This window comes from Cavenderia fasciculata, assembly GCF_000203815.1.
Source record: "Cavenderia fasciculata unplaced genomic scaffold Scf_ET2XIPL01COFD4-5, whole genome shotgun sequence".
NCBI classification, from domain to species: Eukaryota; Evosea; class Eumycetozoa; order Acytosteliales; family Cavenderiaceae; genus Cavenderia; species Cavenderia fasciculata.
In genome coordinates this window covers 408,009-429,423 of record NW_004457695.1, presented here as the reverse complement: position 1 = coordinate 429,423, position 21,415 = coordinate 408,009, and the positions used below count along the sequence as shown (strand labels likewise).

General features: G+C 34.5%; 10 protein-coding genes across 10 annotated transcripts; 2 read left to right on the top strand and 8 right to left on the bottom strand.

Annotated features, from left to right (window-relative positions):
- Positions 1–854: 854 nt before the first annotated feature.
- On the top strand, positions 855–1,746 carry rpl12 (S60 ribosomal protein L12; the record flags this gene model as incomplete). Its single annotated transcript, XM_004355189.1, has 2 exons — positions 855–891; positions 1,286–1,746. The coding sequence occupies 2 exons, from the start codon at positions 855–857 to the stop codon at positions 1,744–1,746; spliced, it is 498 nt and encodes a 165-aa protein (XP_004355241.1).
- A 120-nt stretch (positions 1,747–1,866) lies between these two features.
- DFA_07744 (SNO glutamine amidotransferase family protein) lies at positions 1,867–2,668 on the bottom strand (the record flags this gene model as incomplete). Its single annotated transcript, XM_004355188.1, has 2 exons — positions 1,867–2,260; positions 2,355–2,668. 2 exons carry the CDS (start codon positions 2,666–2,668, stop codon positions 1,867–1,869), a joined length of 708 nt encoding a protein of 235 aa, XP_004355240.1.
- Positions 2,669–3,878: 1,210 nt separating this feature from the next.
- On the top strand, positions 3,879–4,815 carry DFA_07743 (vitamin B6 biosynthesis family protein; the record flags this gene model as incomplete). The annotated part of the gene is made up of 2 exons (XM_004355187.1): positions 3,879–4,044; positions 4,133–4,815. The coding sequence occupies 2 exons, from the start codon at positions 3,879–3,881 to the stop codon at positions 4,813–4,815; spliced, it is 849 nt and encodes a 282-aa protein (XP_004355239.1).
- A 187-nt stretch (positions 4,816–5,002) lies between these two features.
- DFA_07742 (uncharacterized protein) lies at positions 5,003–8,113 on the bottom strand (the record flags this gene model as incomplete). Its single annotated transcript, XM_004355186.1, has 5 exons — positions 5,003–5,485; positions 5,570–6,808; positions 6,892–7,140; positions 7,209–7,805; positions 8,021–8,113. The coding sequence occupies 5 exons, from the start codon at positions 8,111–8,113 to the stop codon at positions 5,003–5,005; spliced, it is 2,661 nt and encodes an 886-aa protein (XP_004355238.1).
- Positions 8,114–8,314: 201 nt separating this feature from the next.
- Positions 8,315–9,684, bottom strand: DFA_07741 (uncharacterized protein; the record flags this gene model as incomplete). Its single annotated transcript, XM_004355185.1, has 2 exons — positions 8,315–9,239; positions 9,521–9,684. 2 exons carry the CDS (start codon positions 9,682–9,684, stop codon positions 8,315–8,317), a joined length of 1,089 nt encoding a protein of 362 aa, XP_004355237.1.
- Positions 9,685–10,046: 362 nt separating this feature from the next.
- On the bottom strand, positions 10,047–12,215 carry DFA_07740 (uncharacterized protein; the record flags this gene model as incomplete). The annotated part of the gene is made up of 4 exons (XM_004355184.1): positions 10,047–10,369; positions 10,406–10,669; positions 10,917–11,992; positions 12,067–12,215. The coding sequence occupies 4 exons, from the start codon at positions 12,213–12,215 to the stop codon at positions 10,047–10,049; spliced, it is 1,812 nt and encodes a 603-aa protein (XP_004355236.1).
- A 324-nt stretch (positions 12,216–12,539) lies between these two features.
- DFA_07739 (uncharacterized protein) lies at positions 12,540–14,036 on the bottom strand (the record flags this gene model as incomplete). Its single annotated transcript, XM_004355183.1, has 3 exons — positions 12,540–12,959; positions 13,048–13,299; positions 13,365–14,036. 3 exons carry the CDS (start codon positions 14,034–14,036, stop codon positions 12,540–12,542), a joined length of 1,344 nt encoding a protein of 447 aa, XP_004355235.1.
- A 201-nt stretch (positions 14,037–14,237) lies between these two features.
- PFP1 (DJ-1/ThiJ/PfpI family protein) lies at positions 14,238–14,984 on the bottom strand (the record flags this gene model as incomplete). The annotated part of the gene is made up of 3 exons (XM_004355182.1): positions 14,238–14,534; positions 14,619–14,891; positions 14,973–14,984. The coding sequence occupies 3 exons, from the start codon at positions 14,982–14,984 to the stop codon at positions 14,238–14,240; spliced, it is 582 nt and encodes a 193-aa protein (XP_004355234.1).
- Positions 14,985–15,523: 539 nt separating this feature from the next.
- Positions 15,524–18,527, bottom strand: malA (NADP-dependent malate dehydrogenase; the record flags this gene model as incomplete). The annotated part of the gene is made up of 3 exons (XM_004355181.1): positions 15,524–17,118; positions 17,746–17,918; positions 18,466–18,527. The coding sequence occupies 3 exons, from the start codon at positions 18,525–18,527 to the stop codon at positions 15,524–15,526; spliced, it is 1,830 nt and encodes a 609-aa protein (XP_004355233.1).
- Positions 18,528–20,720: 2,193 nt separating this feature from the next.
- On the bottom strand, positions 20,721–21,362 carry DFA_07736 (calpain-like cysteine protease; the record flags this gene model as incomplete). The annotated part of the gene is made up of 1 exon (XM_004355180.1): positions 20,721–21,362. One exon carries the CDS (start codon positions 21,360–21,362, stop codon positions 20,721–20,723), a length of 642 nt encoding a protein of 213 aa, XP_004355232.1.
- Positions 21,363–21,415: the final 53 nt, after the last annotated feature.

The following is a 21,415-nucleotide window of genomic DNA, read 5'->3' as shown; positions in this document are numbered from 1 at the left end:
AACAAATAGTTTGTAGAGACAGTCGGGCTGTGGCCATTAAAGTCGGCATCAGCTAAGAAACGTGTAACAACATACCGACCTAATGAACTATTTTAAACAACACCAATCTCTTTGGGCAAATGGGAAAAGGAATAGATAGATGTAGAAAAGGATAAGATTTGATAGTTTATAATTTAGTTTGTAGAGACAGTTGGGCTGTGGCCATTAAAGTCGGCATCAGCTAAGAAGTGTGTAACAACTTACCAACCTAATGAACTAAAAACTCACAATCTTGTACTCTCTTCTCTCTCTTTTCTTTTCTATGACGGAACAGGATGGAGACTCTCATACTCAAATACTCTTTTATATTATCATTATCAATTTGGTTATATACATCACGGTTATCTTCCTATTTGATCATTGTTTGTAACTACATTTTACAATACTTTATCATTTATGAAGATGGTCAGATTGGAATCATAATTTGTTTGTTTTCAATGAGTTTATGAGTATTTTATTTTCCTTTTTTGTTCAGTACTAGTAGTTTGAGAAAAGAAGAAGATATATTGATCATCATATTAATTGTGTTTTACTTGATTAAATTAAAAAGGGTTTAATAAGTCTATCATTACTGTCAATTAAAATCGATACAACTAGGTGAGAAAAAGTGCTTGGTGATCCTTTCGGTCAAACTTCACCGTGCATTTTTTTTTTCGTTTTGCTTTCGTATTTTTTCGACAGAAACGATGAATTTTTTTGAATTTTTTTTTAATTCTCTCAAGTGTCGCAATTTTTTTTCGGTGAGCGACCTATGTGTCGCACAAAAGTTCTTCTTTTTCTCTTTAGCTCAGTGTTCATAACAAAAAAGACAAACAATGCCTCCAAAAGTTGACCCATCCGAAAAAGTTGAAGGTATGTCTATTAAACTATAGTATAGTATCAATCAAAGTAGTCAGTAGTAGTATACAGCACAGCAACAAGATATATATAATACAGTACAATAAATAATAATAATAATAATAAATTATCAACTGATCAAACGAAAATAATAATAATATAATAATGAATCTATCATCATGTTACTCTTTCATTACTCTTTAACATCAACACTCACCCACACACAATGGAATAATCTACTCGAACGAAACGAAACAAAAACAATTAATAATTTTGATCGTCAATAATAATAATAATACTCGTTCGCTCGCTTCTACTACTAACTACTACGATGATTGATAAACATACATACAATACTACTATAACATCGAATAATAATATTAATTATTTTCTTTTTAATTTACTTTAGTATTCCTCAGAGTAGCTGGTGGTGAAGGTGGTGCCATGTCCACCCTTGCCCCAAAGTTGGGTCCACTCGGTGTCTCCCCAAAGAAGGTTGGTGATGATATTGCCAAGGCCACCATGCCATGGAAGGGTATGAAGGTTCAAGTCAAGTTGACCATTCAAAACCGTATCGCCTCTGCTGAAGTTCTCCCATCCGCTTCTGCTTTGGTTATCAAGGCCCTCAAGGAACCACCCAGAGATCGTAAGAAGGAAAAGAACATCAAGCATCACGGTAACATCCCACTTGAGGAAATCGTCAAGATTGCCCGTACCATGCGTTTCAAGTCTGGTGCCGTCGAATTCAAGGCTACCGTCCTCGAAATCTTAGGTACTGCTAACTCCATTGGTTGCAAGGTCAACGGAAAGTCACCAAAGGAAATCCAAGCCCAAATCAAGGATGGTTCTTTGGAATGTCCAGATGCTTAAACATTTTTGAACCTTTTTAATAAATCATCAAAAATTGTTTGTTTTAAAAATCAAATCAAATCAGATAAGAAATACATTGATTATTTTATACATATTTATATTATATTATTTATTTAATTATTATTTAATTATATTTAATTGTTGTTGTTGTTGTTGATTATTTTTAATTATAAAATCAACAAAGTATTGATGAAATCTATTATCATTTGTTAGTTCAGGATGGAATACAGTTGCCAACATGTTGTCTTGTTGTACTGCAACAATGACAGTTTCTTCGGTGCCATCTGGTTTGGTATGATTAAAATCACTTATAATGTGTACCTTGTCGGATAATGTTTTAAGGATGGCTGGTGCTCTAATAAATATACCTTCAAATTCCATTTTGTTTATACTTGCTCCACCTTCTTCTTGATCATCATGTAAATTCAATGTTAGAGTTGTTTCAAAACTATTAATTTGTCGACCAAAGTAATTTCTTGATATTTGAACTTCTAATCCTCCAATTAATGATTGTCTAAAGAGAGAAAATATAAAGTAAGTAAATCTATAATCATATATATATATATTGATTGGTTCAATTGGTATGGTTGATTTGTTTGTGTACGTACCCTCCTTTTTTTTGATGATCAACTTGATTAGATAACATGATTGAACCTGCACATGTACCCCAAACAGCAATCTTTTGAGAATGAACCAATTGTTGTAGATAAGGGAACAACTCTTGATCCTTTTCAGCGATAATGGCCATTGCAGTACTCTCACCACCAGGTAATATCATTCCATGTGGATCGAAAACTTTGATTTGTTCAGTTGATTTTAATTCCTTGACTATTACATTGGCTATCTTTTTTAACATGTTTACATGTTCAATCACTCCTCCTTGTAGAGATAATACTCCTACTCTAATTGTATCATTTGTCATTATTATTATTATTCTAAAAATATTATTAAATTATTATTATTACTCTTCGTAAAGAATAAATAAATTAAAAATATATTTAATATTAGTTAATTATTCTTAAAAGGTTGACGTATGGTAGGGGGTTGATTTAGTGATGATTCGAGTTTTGATAAGTATACCCACCACTCAATAACCACACCCCCCCCTACCCGACTCGTGTGATGATCATTCATTCTTTCTAAAAAAGAAAGGTATTGCGTAATGACCATTCGTTTGTTTGTTTCTTTTCTTTACCTTTTTGAAATTTCTACTTTGTGTCTTGTGAACATTACGTATCTATGGGTATTCTTTAATTTATGATTCACCGGTCTGAGGGTATGTCCCATCCCAATGCAAGCATGCATGCCGATTTTTTAATTTAATTAAATTGCAAAGAGAGAACGCGTGGAATCCCAACAAAATCTTTACCCCCCTAATCCGGAAACCAGGCATGCATTCAAAACACATTTTTTGCGGGTCGTCGGAGATGGAACTACCTTAATTGAATTTGTTGTTAACCTTCATTTTTGTATTAAAACCCCCCATCATCATCATCAAACCTTTAGTAATCATTATAAACAAACAAAATATAGTTAGACAAATAATATAATAGATAACTTTTAGATAAATATGTAAGAATTTTAAAAAAAGATTTTCAAGCAAAATTCAATTTGATTGGATAATGTCTAAAAGAGGGATATGTCGTTTTCATTCTCAGAAATACTATTTTATTTTATTCGTCTAGACAAGAGAGTCTTTTATTCATCGTCATATGACATCAACAAACAATCATCTTCTTGGTATTGATATCAAGAAACTAAATCTATTTATAAAAACAATAATATAATAATGATATCAATTATCAACAATTAATTAAACAACAAATAAATCATGTAAGAGATAGAGGAGATGGAAAGAGATAATAGATAAAAGGAGATAAAAAGATACATAAAGAGTTGAAGTTCAAAAAAAAAAAAAATCGACATATATCAAATCATCATCTGATTGGTGGTAGTGGGTTGCATGGCATCATCAACTTTACCACACCACAACTTCTCCTGCAGTTCATCATAATAATCATTATCTATTTTTTCATCTATCATTTCATTCTTTACTTACAACGTTTCATTTATCTTTTTCTATTTCTTTTTCTATTCTATAATTTATTTTAATCATGTCAACAGTATTAAAAATGGAATCAAAGGAAACTTTACCAATCAACAACAATAAGCCAGTTGTTAAAATATCAACATTTAAAACCAAGGCTGCCTTGGCTCAAATGTTAAAAGGTGGTGTTATTATGGATGTAGTAACCCCGGAACAAGCTAGAATAGCTGAAGAAGCAGGTGCTGTTGCAGGTATGGAAAAAAAAAAAGAAAATATAATTATCTCTTTATCTATGTCTTTTTTCAATAGTTTATTGATATTAATTACTTTTTTTTGTAGTAATGGCATTAGAGAAAATACCAGCAGATATTAGACATTTTGGAGGAGTAGCAAGAATGTCAGATCCAACAATGATCAAGGGTATTATGGAAGCTGTTAGTATTCCTGTGATGGCCAAGGTTAGAATTGGACATTTTGTAGAGGCACAGATCATCCAGGCCATTGGTATTGACTATATTGACGAGAGTGAAGTGTTGACCATTGCCGACGAAGAAAATCATATAAACAAGAACAAGTTTGAAGTACCATTTGTTTGTGGATGCAGAAATTTGGGAGAGGCATTGCGTAGAATCTCAGAGGGTGCTGCCATGATTAGAACCAAGGGAGAGGCTGGAACAGGAAACATTGTCGAGGCAGTACGTCATGCTCGAGCAGTCAACAAGGAGATTAAAAAGTTGGTGATGATGGACGACGATGAATTATTCACCTATGCCAAGGAGATCCAAGCACCCATCGAGTTGGTCAGAGAAGTTAAGGCTCTTGGTCGTTTGCCAGTTGTCAACTTTGCTGCTGGTGGTGTTGCTACCCCAGCCGACGCAGCTCTCATGATGCAACTTGGAATGGACGGTGTGTTTGTAGGATCAGGTATTTTCAAAAGTGGTGATCCAATCAAAAGAGCCAAAGCCATTGTTCAAGCAGTAACCCATTACAATGATCCTAAAAAAATTGCTGAATGTATGTAAACAAAATTGAAACAAAAGAGAATCAAATTATGATATTTATAAATAATTTAATTTTCTAATTTCCCTTTTTTATTTTATTTAATTAGTGAGTGAAAACTTGGGAGAAGCAATGGTAGGAATCAATACAGATAATATGAAGGAACAATGGGCAATCAAGGAAAAATAAATGAATATTAAATAATTTGTTTTATTTATAATTAAATTGATCAAAATATTCTTCATATTCTTCAAATTTCGAAGGAACGATTTTATATTCATCAAAATAATAATAATCATCATGGTTGTAATCAGACCGATAAAATTGGGCCTCATCTCTGATGTGTCCGATGAAAGGTTCCATGATAGAGGCAATTTGAGGGTTCATTGCTTCCTTAAATGCAGCTTCTTTGTTGTTCTTGTTGTTGTTGTAGAGATATTGAACGATTGTCAACCAACCATTGCGAGCTGCATGGATCAATGTATCAGGATCATTGTCTCTTAGGAATTTTGGAATTGCTTGTAGGGTGGTAAGGCTACCATTGGTGGCTTCCATCTCCAGACCCTTGACCGAGACTTTACGAAGGTGTCGGAGAAGGAATAACAGACAAGAAAGTTTGTCTCTTGAGGCTGCATATGTCAGTGATGGACGACTTACTATGCTTCTTTCATTTTCCCTATGTTTTACAAGAAACTAAAAAAAAAAAGAAAATAGATATTTATCGATTGTTAGAGAAAGAGAGATCTGGTGTTTATATTGATTGTAATGTATATATACTTTGATAATTGATAAATAACCACACTTTGAAGACTCTTCCAAAGCAATTAAGGAGCAATAAAACCCTTTATGATAGAGATAGGATACCAATGAGAATTGTCCATCTTTGGCTGCTTCATCGATTTGAGCATAACGTGTTGGTCTATCGTTTTCATTTAAATAAACAATTAAAGAATAATTGTTTTTAAATTTAATGTCAGTTTTCAATCTTGTTCCCTTTCCAATTCTACAAACCAAGTCTACAGTTGAAAGGTATTGAGAAAAAGGAAGATCAAGGATGCCATCACCTCTTTCTCTTGGAAAACATTCAATAAGATACAAAACCATAAAATAGTATCCATTCTCGAATGCTCGACAAAGAGAGTAATTCCAAGAGTTGACAAGAGGGGTTCGAAGCATTTCCAAGTTACTATCCAGGCCCATTACATATGTATAGGGAGTGTTATTTGAATTGTACTTTTCCGAAATGGAAGCAGCCATGTGTTGATTACTCTCATCTACTCCAATATTGTTATCATATAACCATTTGATAATACGGTGAAATCTAGATGGTTCCGATGTCCAGTTGATGTATTGATGAGCTAGTTCAATCATTCCAGCTTTAAAAAGTGGTGACCCGTCAAGAGTTGGAGGGAGTGTGTTGTGTATCCAAATCAATACATCTAAATGTCCTTTGGAAACAACTTGTTTTACAATTCTCTTTGAGTATCCTTCAGTTCTGTGGCAATGTAAAAACTCTATTACATCCAAATGGCCGTTCTCTGCTGCTTTATCCATTACTTTGGTTGTAAATCCTTCACTTTGATTGCAATGAAGGAATTCAATTACAGATAAATGACCGTTCTCTGCTGCTTTTGTGATTGCTTTGGGTGAACATTCTTCACTTTGATTAAAATGAAGGAATTCTATAACTGATACAAATCCATTTTCTGCAGCTTCATCCATGGCTCTCGCTGTGAATCCTTCAGTTCTGTGGTCATGTAAGAATTGAACAATAGATAAATGACCGTTAGCAGATGCCTCATCCATTGCTTTTTCAGTTGCACCTTCACTCCTATTATGATGTAAATATTTAACCACCTCTAAATGACCGTTAGCAGATGCCTCATCCATAGCTTTTTCGGTTGCACCTTCACTCCTATTATGATGTAAATATTTAACCACCTCTAAATGACCATTAGCAGATGCCTCATCCATTGCATGATTTGTACATCCTTCACTTCTATGATTATGTAAATACTATAGAAATATAGAAAAAAAGAGTCAAAAAACAATAAAGTCTAAACTATAATAATATTATATATATATATTTAATAACATACCTTGACACAATCCAAATGACCATTAGATGATGCAAGATCCATAGCCTTTTCACTACATCCTTCAGTTCTATTCTCTGAAAGGTATTTAATTATATTTAAATGTCCATTTTCAGCGGCACCATCAATGGCTCTAGTCGTGCAAATATAATCATGTTGATGTAAATATTGAACAATATTAAAATGACCATTGCGTGCGGCCATGTTTATAGCCTCTTCAGTTCCTTCTTCTTTTGTATTCTCTACAAGAAACTAAAAAATATAAAATAGATATATTATTAGAATTGTGTATTTTAACGTATTAACAAATAGGTACATACCTTTACACATTCAAAGTGTCCATTTTCTGCTGCCTTGTTGATTGCTTGTTCAGTTGTTCCAGATTCACTTTTATTTTGATGTACCCATTTTAATATTTCTAACCAACCTTTAGTTGCAGCATTATCCATTACTTGAGATGTGAATATTGGTATTCCTTTGTTATCGATTGAGCCAAGGAGTTGAATCATTTGCAGGTCTCCATTCAATGCAGCGCCTTCAACTGATTTGTTTGTGTGCATGATTGTATTTGGATAACGACTATGAATCATCTTTAATATATCTATCTTTCCATTGATTGCAGTCTTGTCTAGATAATCACCAACAAAATAGACATCAGGTGACCATTCAATGAGACCTTCCAACGATTCAACAGTTGCATTTGGATGTGTTGTATACTGATTGATTGCTTGCCATCTAACATATTTGTTTATCTCTTTACAATCAGCAGATGGAAGATAATGTTTAACAAAGTGCCAAGGCAATGCATACTTTGATATAGTTCCAAGATCACATCGTTGTTTGATGATTGTGATTATATCTCTTCCTTTGATATAAGGTTTCTCATCACCATCTAATCTTGACAGTTCACCAAATTGCTTGATATAATCGAATATTTGATACCTGAGTATTGAATGTCTGAAGATTCTAATAAATAAATTAGCTTTTGAATTTGTGATCATTGCTTGTCATGAAAAATATACTAAAATAATTATCTTTAGTTATCTAAATATCTCTATAGATCATAATAATCTAATATATGTGTGTGGTCGATTGGTTTTGAGTGGGACACTATTTTCTTTTTTGAATTTACTATCATATTTTGGAATATCGTTGAAAATTGATTTAATTGTTTGACAAAGGTTTTGAGATGTTTTCTTTTTAAAAAGATCAACTGAAATTTCATCTAAATTATATTGAAAAAACTCAATACTATTACTATTATTTTCTTTTTCTAAAATCAAATTGATGATGAATCGTATTCTTGAAATTCATCTTTCACCTAAACCATTAAAGTTTTTAAGTTTTATTTAAAAAGAATTATTGAATTTACATATGGTTGATATTAATGATTTTTAAATATATTGAGATATGTATATTGAATACTTTATAAATATTCTACAAGGTTATATAAAATTTGGACAAAAATCTTTGATGTGGAATCGATTTCATCTTTAAAATCGAAACAATTGTGTTCGAGATGGAGTAGAATATCTGATTTAAGGTAGTTTATCAATGGGTTGTAGATATAGTTGGTGATACCAGTCTCGAATGCCAACAAAGTAATTTTAATGACACTAATGATGATAGCTTTTTTAAAATCAGTTGCTTTTTCAGTTGATTTCCAAAGAGGTAATATCATACGACCCATCTCTTGAATTACAGATTCAGCAGCCTCTATATCTACCACTGGTGGAGTATTTGCCTTTTGTCCATCCATGCCAAGAATAGTCTTGTTGATCACAGAAACCACCATTTTACATGGAATATAAATATTACGTAAATTTTCTGGATTGGTTGGGAATTTGGAGGTACTGAATTGTCTAATCCCATTGTTGAGGAGGTACTGTGTCATTTTGGATTGATCCCATACTATTTTGTGGTGTTGATCGACTAGAGCATAATATCTATTCCAACAGTAATTGATCTTGGTATAGAGTTCAGATCCAATACGTGGAATGACTGCATTCTTCTCGACAAGTGTTTTCTTTACAATGTTTGGAATACAGCCTCTACCAAATCCAGAAAGTCCCATCAAGTATGATAAAACTACAAGTAACGATGCCATCAATGTATAGGATGGTGGTATCGTGTCATTTTTCTCTTGAAATAATTGACATGAAAGGACATTGATAGCATTGTTTAGGTCAATCTTACCATTACCAGTGATCTCGACACACTGGTAGTTCTCACAACATTGTCGACTACAAGCAATAAATGACAACAACTTTTCAGCAAATTGAATATAGATTGGAGTCATTGCAGCTTTGGTACTTGAACCAGCGTAATGAGCCTTTGACAAAGCCAGCATCCTTTAAATACTTTCCCAATATTTCTTCAGTCCATTCCTTTTCAATATCAATCTTTACATTTACAACATTTCCATATTTGTAATGGTAAAGATGTTCATCATTGACTCCTTCAACAATATCACCAAATTCTACAAAATGTTTTTTAAATCTCTTTTCTCTATTTTTTTTCTTTTTTTTCTTTTCTTCTTTTCTCCTAGTTGATCTGATGTTCTAAATAAATTTCAATATTTAAAAAAGATTAGAGATTAAAGTGATATTATTAACTATAGGAATAAACATACACTTGGTTAGAGTTGAGAGTGGAGATAGTAGTAGTAGTGGTGGTGGTTGAAGAAGTTGAAGTTGTAGCATGGTCATCATCATTCATTTGTAATTGACCTATTGCTAGTTGTTTGTCAACTGTTACAAGTTCAAAAGAATCGTTACTAATATTATTATTATCCATTATTAAATAAATAAATAAATAATTGTATACAGACAAGATGGTTTGGTTTGTAAAGGGAAAGAATGACCACAAAACAAAAATTTGAAGTTGTTGTTGAAGGTGAAATTGGAGTTTGAAGTTTGTGGAAAGTTGAAATTGTGAGAATTATTATTTATTTATTTTTTTATTTTTTTTGATAATGATTTTTCTTGTTTAAGGATTGCAAAAAGGGTACCAGTGATCGAGTTTGCATCCTCTCCATAAAGATCGTGATCTAATGATCCTAATACATGTGGTTAAAGGTATTCATTGATTAATGGAGGGTAGAAAAAGTTGATGATACCCGTCTCGAATGCTATCAATGTAAAGGCAAGTACACACATTCAAATAGTAAAAATCCAAGATGGTTCTGGTAGTTTTAATAATGGTAATGTCAGACGACCAAGCTTGTCGAGTTGCATTTCAGCAGTCCTCTTTTCAATTTTTGATTGTGTTAGTTGCATCATTTCCAGTACCAAATGTAATCCTTTTTCTTGTATGTTTGGACTAATATAGAATGCCAGCATTTGAGCAAAAACTGCTTGACATAGTGAGACCATACGAATAATATTATTTTGGGTTGCTTCGTATTTTGTTGGATTGTATTTTCTGACACCATTGTTTGGTAGGTAGTATGCCATCTTTTCCTTGTCCCATACAATCGATTCTTGTTAATTTACTAGACCAAAGTATCTGTTCGAACTGAAATTGATCTTTTTGAATAGCTCTGATACATTGAGTGGAATTACTGCATTATTCTCGACAAGTCCATTTTTGACAATGTTGGGTATTGTCCCTCTACCAAATCCATTAAATCCAACGACGTATGCTGCAGCAACAAGCAATGTTGCCATTAAAGTGTAAGAGGGTAGAATGATTTTCCCCTCTTTTTCATATACTCCAGATCTCATATAAGAATAGACTGCGTCAAAGTCTGTTTGACCATTTCCAGTAAGAGTGACAATGTCTTGTTTATATAAATACAACTTTTTGGAAAATTTAATAAACATTGGTGTTATCTCTACTTTGTTTTTTGGAGAACTATATGAGCCTCTAACAAAACCAGCATCATTTAGTGGACACTCACGAGTTTGTGTCAATCATGTTGAAAAATAAATATTTTTTTAATTATTTGATTTTTTACATTTATTGCTTTGCAATATCTGTGAATAGTTGATTATCAACAAGTAGAGCAAAAAGAATTTGGAATGTACTTTTGAGATCTTTTTTAAATTCATAAATAGGGTTTTCTAAATGATCGATTATCTCTTGTTTAAGACAACTGTCAATCAGTGGAATGTGCACATAATTGGGGATACCAGTTTGGAATGCGATGAGTGTAATTTGTAATATAATCATTCTCATTTTATACCAGAAAATATCTTGTTCATTCCAATATGGTTTTGCCATACTTCCCATCATGTCAATTACCAATTCAACCTTTTCTATATCTACATCCAATATATCTTTTGGAATACTCTTGTTCTCTAATTTATAGATTTGAGACATAACCGATTTACACAGTGTAATGATATACGTGATATTTAGCTCGGTGGCTGGATACTTGGTGGTTGTGTATTTTCTAATGACATTGTTTTCAAGGTATTTTGTCAACTTTGTTTTATCCCATACGACCTGTACTTGTTGACCTGATAGACCATAGTATACATTGAAATGGTATTGAACTTTGCGAGCAAGGTCAGGAAAGTCTCTTGGAATGACTGCATTATTCTCGACAAGAGTGTGTTTGACTATATTGGGAAGATATCCCCCACGACCAAATCCAGAGAACCCCAATACATATGCTGCGACGACTAGTAACGATGTCATCATCTTGTAGGATGAAGGCATATTTGGCAGTATGTTTCCAAACGTTTCAGATGAAATGGTGTTAAAGGCAGCGTTAAAGTCAGTTTGACCATGACCAGTTATTGGAACAGCTGGACTTTTACCATCCTTTCGAGGTAAATGAGACAACAACTTGTTGGCAAATTGAATGTAGATTGGTGTCATCCAAGATTTGATACTTGCAGAGTTGTATAAACCTTTTACAAACCCAGCATCCTTTAGATACTTTCCCAATATTGCTTCATTCCATTCTTTGTTTGTATCAACATTTTTTACATTGATAACATTTCCATAGTCGTATATGACTGTATGTTCATCATTTACACCTTTTACTATATCCCCAGGTTCAACATAAGGTGCTTTCTTTCTAATCTTGTTTTTATTCTTTTTCTTCTTTTTCTTTTTTTCTTCCTTTTTTGTTGTTGTTGTTGTTGGTGATGATCTTTTTTGATAAATAGTATCAAGGTTAGAAGAAGAAGTATTATAAACCACTATTTTTAATAGATTTCAACATACATATTTGTAGTAGTAGAAGAATTGTCTTGTTGATTTTCTTCATTCCCGTCTTGTTGATCAATAAATCCCTCTACTTTATCTGCATCTTGATGTAATTGATCTATTTTATCTAGAGGTATCTGTAACCCAAGGAAACTATTTTGTGTCATCATCTTTGTTCAATTGAATGATGAGTAAGTGTATTTGTATCTTCAAAACAATTTAAATTCTTTTGAAGATTATGAACAACAAGAAGACAATTTTGAATCGAAGTCGATGCAGCCTTTATTTTTTTTCTCCCAACTTGAAACTCGAAAAAAAAAATTCCAAGCTTGTTGGAGATGTATGGTTGCTTGGTGGATAGACAAGTGAATCAAAAAAGAAGAAATAATTAAAAGGGGATGATAGATTTCTTTAATTTACTCTTTGAGATAGATTTGTTTGGAAATATATGATGGGTAATCTTTTGATCGATAAACCTTTGAAGGGATGATTCAAGGTTCCCAATAATATTCATCAAAGTCAAAGTGTGCGCTTGAACTATAGTTATAGTTTGAATACATATAATTATTGTAAACTTGATCGTCATCATCATCACCAGTGTCATCATAAAAATTATCATCATCGCTTGATAATTCGATTGGTGGGATGATTGGTACCAAAATGGAGGCTATTTCTGGGGTAAGATCTTCAATGATATGGTTTAATCGACTGGAACATCCCTCTGTTCTATTCTTTACCAGGAATTTCACAATTGAGAGGTGATTGGATTTGGCTGCTGAATCAAGGGCATATTTTGTGCATCCTTCACTTCTATTATGATGTAAATATTCAACCACAGATAAATGACCGTTAGCAGATGCCTCATCCATAGCATCAGTTGTACATCCTTCACTTCTATGATTATGTAAAAACTATAGAAATATAGAAAGTTTAAAGCAATTAATATTATGTCAATAGAATAATTGAAATGAAGTTATTAATTATGAACCTAGTGCATACTCTAACACAATCCAAATGACCATTTGCTGATGAAATATTCATAGCTCCTCGAGAACATCCTTCAGTTCTATTCTCTTGAAGGAATTTAATTATATTTAAATGTCCTTTGGCTGCAGCACCATCAATGGCTCTAGTTGTACAAATGTATGAATGTTGATGTAAATATACTACAATATCATAATGTCCATTCAATGCAGCCATATTCATAGCCTCTTCAGTTCCTTTTTTAATACTCATATTCTCTACAAGATACTAAATATAGATAATTAGATTCTTTTAAATTACCATTAATTATAATTTGATTTATAGTTTCATACCTTTACACAATCAAAGTGTCCATTTTCAGATGCTAATTTAATAGCTCTCTCTGTTCCTCCTTCATTTCTATTTTGATGTAACCATTCAACTAGACTTTTATGTCCTCCACTTGCAGCATTATCCATTACTTGTGTTGTAAATATTAATGGTTGTACTTGTTTATCGATTGAATCAAGAAATTGAATGACTGACAAATGACCATTCTTTGCAGCACCTTCAACTGATTTTTTTGTATGAATGATTGTATTTGGATATCTTTGATGAATCATCTTTAATATATCCAGATTTCCATTGATTGCAGTCTTGTCTAGATAATCACCAACAAAATCGACATGTGGTGACCATTCTATAAGATGTTGTAATGTTTCAACAGTAGCATTTGGATGACTTGCATACTTGTTTATTGCTTGCCATCTAACATAACGACCAATCTTTTTACGATCATCAGGTAGATAATGCTTTACAAAGTGCCATGGTAATGCATACTTTGATATCATTCTAATATCTCTTAATTGAATGATATCCTTTCCTTTTAAATACTTTTGACCTTCCAAAGCATTGATATTTCTTTGTGCACTAATCTCGTTGATAAAATGGAATATGTGTCTTCTAAGTACAGTCTGTCTATATATACAAATAAACAAATTAACTTTTGAATTATCTTTGTTCATGTTTATTTGTTGTTAAAAAAAAAAAAAGGAAAAAGATGAATAATAAAAAAAAAAAGTGGAGGTTAAATCCATCATCATCATCATAAATTAAAATATTAGAAATAAATTTTTATTATAAATACCAATACTCAATAATAAAAATATATATATATATATTTACTTTATATTGGAAATTTTTATTTTATTATTTAACTTAATATTTTAAAGAGTAATCTTTGTACCCAACTTTTGAAGGAATAAACTTAACCATTGTGGATGACCAGGCCAAGCGACAGCAGAGATGATATGATCGTCTTGTACGGCACCATCAGCAGGTGTATCGATATAGTTGCCACCGGCTTGGACAATCTCTGGCTTGCAAGCAAAGTAACCTGTACAATTTACATTCTTCAAGATACCTGCAGCCGACAAGATTTGAAGACCGTGACAAACCGATGCAATTGGTTTCTTGTCTCTATGAAATTCTTGTGTAAGTGAAATAACCTTTTCATTTAATCTCTAAATCAACAAAATAAAGAAAGATAGATAGATCAGAGTTGATTAGTAACCTAACACATGTATGATTATTCTCGTGATACAAACAAGGAATTCTGGAGCTCTACCACCTGGAACCAATAAAGCATCATAATCAGATGACTTTACATTATCAAAATCAAAGTTGAGTGCGAATCTGTGACCCTTTAATTCAGTGTATGTTTGTTCTCCTGGGAGGAAATCGTGAACTGCTGTTGCAATAGTATCCTTGTCTTTCTTGCCTGGTGATACTGCATGTACAATATGACCAACCATCAACAATGCTTGAAATGGGACCATTACTTCATAGTCCTCTACATAATCTCCAACAATCATAAGAATCTATAAAAAGACCGAGAGAGAGACAAGAGGAGTTAGATAACCAATATAATCTAATCTATCATCATCATTGATATAATATACCTTCTTTGCCATTTTATATTTATCTATTTCTGTATCTCTCTACAATAATGTAATGTTTGATCAACTCAATGTCATCTGATGATCACCTCGAACCCAACACTTGTAATTAAAATTTTAAAAAAGGTTCTCATTTCCGAGTTCATCATATTTTTGGGAACTTCTTATTCTTTTTTAGAATGGAATCATGTGGAATGTCCGACCTTCATTGTCCGTCCGTCATTATTGACTAATTTTGGTATACTTATATTAATTACATTTATTTATTGTTATTATTTAATTATTATTATTATTATTATTATTGCGTGTGTTTTAATAAATATGTTTGTTTTTTTTTTGTTATTATTATTACTATTTCCATCAAATGATCGTTGTGAATTAATTAATATTATTATTATTATTATTGATTTTGGGTTTGTATTTCTTTTTTTTTGTTTTTTTTTTTTTTTTTGTTGTTTGAAAATCAAAAGTATCAAGAATTTGTTTGTTTGGTTTTACTTATTTTAGAGTTTTGATTTCAACAAAATATTATTATTTTTTTTGTTATTGGCTAGTCAATCCAACTTTTTTTGATCATAGTGTGGATGATAGATGAAATCACGGACGGCTTGTTCGAGGTTGTCTGGACGTGGGAGTTGGGCCATACCTTCTTCGTAGGCCTTTTCAGCGACAGCGACGGCGATAGTGACCGAGAGTTCACGGATTCTGTGGAGACCGGGGTAGATCTTTCCTTGGATGACTTCAGAGTCGTCGACTTGGGAGGCGAGAGACTTGGCGGCGGCGATGACCATGCCGTCGGTGATGTGACGGGCGTTGACAACGACGGATCCGAGACCGAGGGCTGGGAAGATGTACATGTTGTTGCCTTGGCCTGGGATGAGGGTCTTGCCATTGTATTGGACGGGGGCAAAGGGGGAGCCAGAGGCAAAGATGCAACGACCTTGCGACCAGGTGTAGGCTTGCTCGGCGGTGCACTCGGCGTTGGAGGTTGGGTTGGAGAGGGCCATGACGATTGGCTTTTCGTTGAGACGGGCCATTTCCTCGACGACCTCTTGGGTGAAGCTGCCGCCAATGCCAGAGAGGCCGATGATGGCGGTGGGCTTGACGGAGCGGACGACGTCGGCGAGCGACTTGAGCTGCTTGTCGGCGGCAACGTCGCCACGGGCGTACGCCTTTTTGTAGCGGGTGAGCTCGTCGCCACGGGTGGTGGTGATGAGACCCTTGGAGTCGACAAACCAGAAGCACTTTCTGGCGTCCTCTTCGGACATGCCGGCCTCTTGGAAGAGGGTCATGATGCAGTCGGCGACACCAATGCCGGCAGATCCGGCGCCGAGGAACACGAGACGGTGCTCGGTGATGGGCTTTTGGACGGCACGGATGCAGTTGATAAAGCCCGACAAGATGACCGACCCAGTGCCCTGGATATCGTCGTTGAAGCAGAAATATTTGTTGCGGTAGTTTTCCAACAAGGCAAAGCAATGGTCGTTGGAAATGTCCTCGAATTGCACCAACACCTTGGGCCACTTGTTGTAGACGGCCGACAAGAACTCGTCCATCAATGCATAGTACTCCTCGTCCTTGATACGGGCGTGTTTCTCGCCCAAGTAAAACTTGTCGTCCAAATATTTCTTGGTGTTGGTTCCGGCGTCGATAATCACTGGAAGTGTCTTGGCGGGGTTGAAGCCAGCACCTGCGACGTACAATTGGAGCTTGCCGACGGGGATACCCATGCCGTTGGTGCCGAGATCACCGAGACCGAGGATTCTCGAGCCGTCAGACACGACGATAATGTCGACGTCCTTGTTGGGCCAGTTGTCCAACATACGACGGATCTCGCCTCTGTCTTGGGTGGCAAAGTACATGCCTTGAGCAAAACGAAACTCATTGCCAAACTTTTGACAGGCTTCTCCGACGGTTGGAGTGTAGACGATTGGCATCATAAGCTCGAGATTGTTGGTCAACAAGTAGTAGAAAAGTGTCTCATTACGATCACGCAAACAATTGAGGAATACGTATTTCTCCAAATTACTGCCAAACGAATGGAATTGTACAAGACATCTCTCGGCTTGATCTTCAATTGTCTCTTCTCTTGGTGGTAATAATCCACGAAGTCCAAGTTTATCTCTTTCTTCACGTGTAAATGCAGTTCCTAAAATGATGTAAATAGAAAATTAAAATAAAAAGAAAAGAAAATTAATATTGTTTTGTAAAAATCTAAAAAAAAACCAAAGACAAAGAGCGATGGAACCATGGTTGCCCAAAACTAGAAATTTAAATTGTGATTATGGGGATCGTGATAGTGAAATTTCGTATTTGTTTAAATTTACTCTCCGAGTAACCACAACAATCATATGATTCATCAAGATGAATCTAGAATCATTCTTTTCTTCTTATTCTTATTCTTTCTTCTTTTTTGTTTAAATTATTTATTATTGCACTCTTTCATTCTTTTCAATTCCTTTCTTTTCTTTTTTTATAGTTATTATATAACTGCAACCATATATATTATATCTATGTATACTATTACTGTTATTATTATTATTTTGCCGAAAGATCATCCTTCTTTCTTTTCTTTTTGCAATTTTTCTCTCTCGGCTATTTTTTTTTTCTGATGATCTACACTTCTCTCCCTCTCGCTACCCTTCATAGCCGATCAACCTCATATAAAGGTGATGTGTCTCGTCGTTCGTCTCTTTCATTATTATTTATCTTTCTATCTCTGTCTGTGTATATACTATTTATTGTTGTTGATGTTGTTGTATATTTAATTTCTTACCTCTATTTGCAAATGAAGATCTTAAGATTTGTAAATTCTTCTCCATACTGTCTGTGTTGTTTATTGCTAAAGGTTGTAGTGGTTGATAGTGGCTACTATTGTTAGTGGTGATGGTACTAGTAGTAGAGGTGGTAGAAGAAGAGAAACTAGTGGTAGTAGTTGTGTAACTTGTTCTTCGTAGATTATTAGAAACTTTGAACAATGAACTCAAATTTTTTCTTGTGTGATTGAAAATTAGAGTGTTCATGGCTCTCTCTGCGCGCTCTGTATCGAAACGAAACACAATTGTTCAGCAAAGCCAAAAAAATAAAAAAGTCAACAGAATATCTGATGTGTTTGTTGTTGTGTTTGGAGGGCAAACAGAGTCGATGATAGGACGACGAGCAGGAACTCTACAATTCCCTTGAAAAATTAAATTTAATCGAAATAAATGATCACACAAAAGAAATATAAGTATTGTTGTTGTTGTTTGTTGTTGTGGTATCGAAGACCCAGAGTTTTGAGTTCAATAAGAATACTACTCGTATTAAGCGCACTATACTGCTATACTACTAAATATTTTTCTTTCTCGTCATTTAATGAAACCTCACACACAAACTATAAACGAAACAGATCTGTGGAATGAATCTAGATATACATTTTTAGATCTAAAGATAATACCAATAATAATAATAATATATAAATATTTATTATACTTTATTTCATTAAATCCAGATATACTTTATAATATTATCGTGTTGTTTGGTATATATTACTTTTGAGAGATAAAGTTTCGCTTTCATTTTTGATTTCAAAAACGAACGAAAGAAAGTTATTGTGTATCATATGACCACATGCTATAATTATAGTTATACACACACACGACACGGCATATGTCTTAGTGTGTCGTCACATGTGATTTTTTTTTGGTCATATGACATCGTACTCTGCATCAGTGATACTCTGATCACCTGGTTAACTGCCATACCGTCACCTGATTTTGATCATTCAAATATAGAGAGAGATTAAGTCCATGGGTGCTTGAACGTGTCTTGTACAAAGAGACAATTATCAATGATTTGATTTCAAGATGGATTATTTGTTTGGTTTTATCTTTGTCTTTAAAATTAAAATATAATTTGAGATTGTAGACTAAAAGCTTATAATCACCAAGTCATAAAGAAGGTGATCACCAAACTCCTAGTCACATTGTTCTCGCTGCCTTTTTCCCAGGGAAAGACCTCGAAAAGTAAAAGTCGTTCCCAACTACGATGCAGCAATACAATAGTATTTAACCTATTGTAGTCCAAATTGTACAGATGTTAAAAGTGCTTGCCTTGTAGCCTATCTGCTAATACTTGCATTATGGTACTAGTTTTGTCAATCACCTGACGGGTTATAGCTTTCGTCTGGTTTTAGACCGAAATACGTAATTAGAGATTTTTCAAAAATAATTTCGAAAGTGGCTCCATGTGAGAGAGAGATAAACGAAACTACAAGAAGGGAGAAACAACCACAACACAGAGAAAGAGAGACATGGAGAGATAAGTATGATGAATGCACATTGTATCTTTTACATTTGTTAATATTTACCTTGTTTTGGTTCCCCTTTGTCAAAGTTTGTTTCTCTTCCATATGAAAGAATCAGATAAAGCGTTAGTTATACTACAAACAGTTACTCTAATCTTTACTTTTATTATTTGTTGTGCTGCTGGATCGATGTGTAGAATGATTTCATGTACTATGATTTGAGCTATGGTTGCTCACACATCCTCCTGTCACTCACTCTCTCATAGTCCACAGTTGCAACTAGTTGTGTGATAGTTATTGGTAGTTGTCCGCTTTTGCATGTCAACAACGAACATAACTACGAGCTTCGCCGGTAATTAGGATGGCGTGGTCTTGCAATTTTGGACCATTTCTTCAAGCAAGAAATGAAAGGAAACCGTCGCGGCCTTGACGAGTATCTCACATTGCCGTTGCTCTGCATTTCTTGCAATGGATGTTCACTGCGGCTCTAGATCCTGAAAGGAATATAGTCTTTGGTTTCAATATCCATAGATTTACCAGTACAACACCCCATGGCTGGTATAACATCTTCACACCATATCCCATCCACTACAAGGTATCAGGACTTGTGACGGCCTCACTTGGTTCATGACCTATGGCTCTTTACCTACAATAAGCAACGTCAACAAAGTCATTCTGAATCAACAAACAATACTATCATCCCTCATCATCCAACAATTAAATAATATGAATATGATCAATAACATGAATATTAACTAATCCCAACAACCTCCTCTACAACAAACAATGGAACTTCTTCACATCCTGACACGTCTCCTTGTACCACCAATACAATGAGCAATGTAGTGCTAGAGTGGGTTGGAGAAACGTGTTACTGGGCATTGGTGTTACAGGGTGGATGCACACCCAAAGAGGCTGAACATTGTCTAACACCAAAACAACCTACCACGTCAAAAAAGCGTCTTGTCATTGACCACGTTGATATCATTATTGGTAACAAGTTTTGGAATGATCGGATTAAAATCCTATAATCTTTCCAAAATAAATAATAATCTTATCACCAATCAATGTAATTAAAATCTACATTATCTATCTACTATGTTACTAGAAAGCTGAAAAGCTATAACCCGCCAGGTGATTGACAAAACTCGTACGAGTACCAATGGTACCATAATGCAAGTATTAGCAGATAAGCTACAAGGCAAGCACTTTTAAAAGGCAGCGAGAACAATGTGACTAGGAGTTTGGTGGTCACCTTCTTTAATGACTTGGTGATTATAAGCTTTTAGTCTACAATCTCAATTTATATATTTTAATTCTAAAGACAAAACAAATAAATAATCAAACTTGAAATCAGAGTTGACTCTACAAGATGTTTCAACTAGTACTGCCTGCAGGTTATATATTTTTTACAATTTTTTTTTTATATTTTATTTATTTTTATTATATTATTATATATTTTTTTTTTAATTTTCATCTTGTTTTTTGTTATCATCCTTTTCTTCCTTGTCAGAATTATTATCTTCTTCTTCATCTGAAGAATCATCAGCTTCATCTATTGAATCCAATTCAACTGGGAGGTCAGAGAAAACTTGAACACGGAAAGAACGGTTGACACCCTTTTCATAGGTGGATGGGATGATTGTGAAAACAGATGGATCGTCTTGCTTGACGACGACACGGTGAGCAATGTCGTTACGACGTTCCCAGTTGGCAGTCTTGGTGAACAATTGTTCGTTTTGGAAGTCGCCTGCAGTGAGTGCCTTGTCGTGTTGGTCACGGTTGATGACGATGAATCCGATACCTTCGTCGGCAAGTGTCGAGTCTTGGATGAGTTGGACGAGGACGGTTGTGTCGGCAGCACGGTCCTTGGGGAGGGTGAGACGGAACTGTGGGTTCTTAAAGAATGACTCGCCCGAGTTGGGGGAGCCACCGGCACTCTTGCCGACCCAAGTGCCCTTGATGAGTTCTTGGTGTTTCCAGGCATCGGTGAGTGGAGCAAAGGTGGCTTGACGGTCGTCGGTAAAGAGGGTGAGGTGGAAGGCAGCTTCGATGGCTTGGTCAAAGGTCGAGGGGATGACGACGTACTCGCCGGCTTCGAGGTTCATGGTGCAACCGTTGTGACAGGTGTGCTTGAAGGCCTCGGTCTTGCCGACGGGGC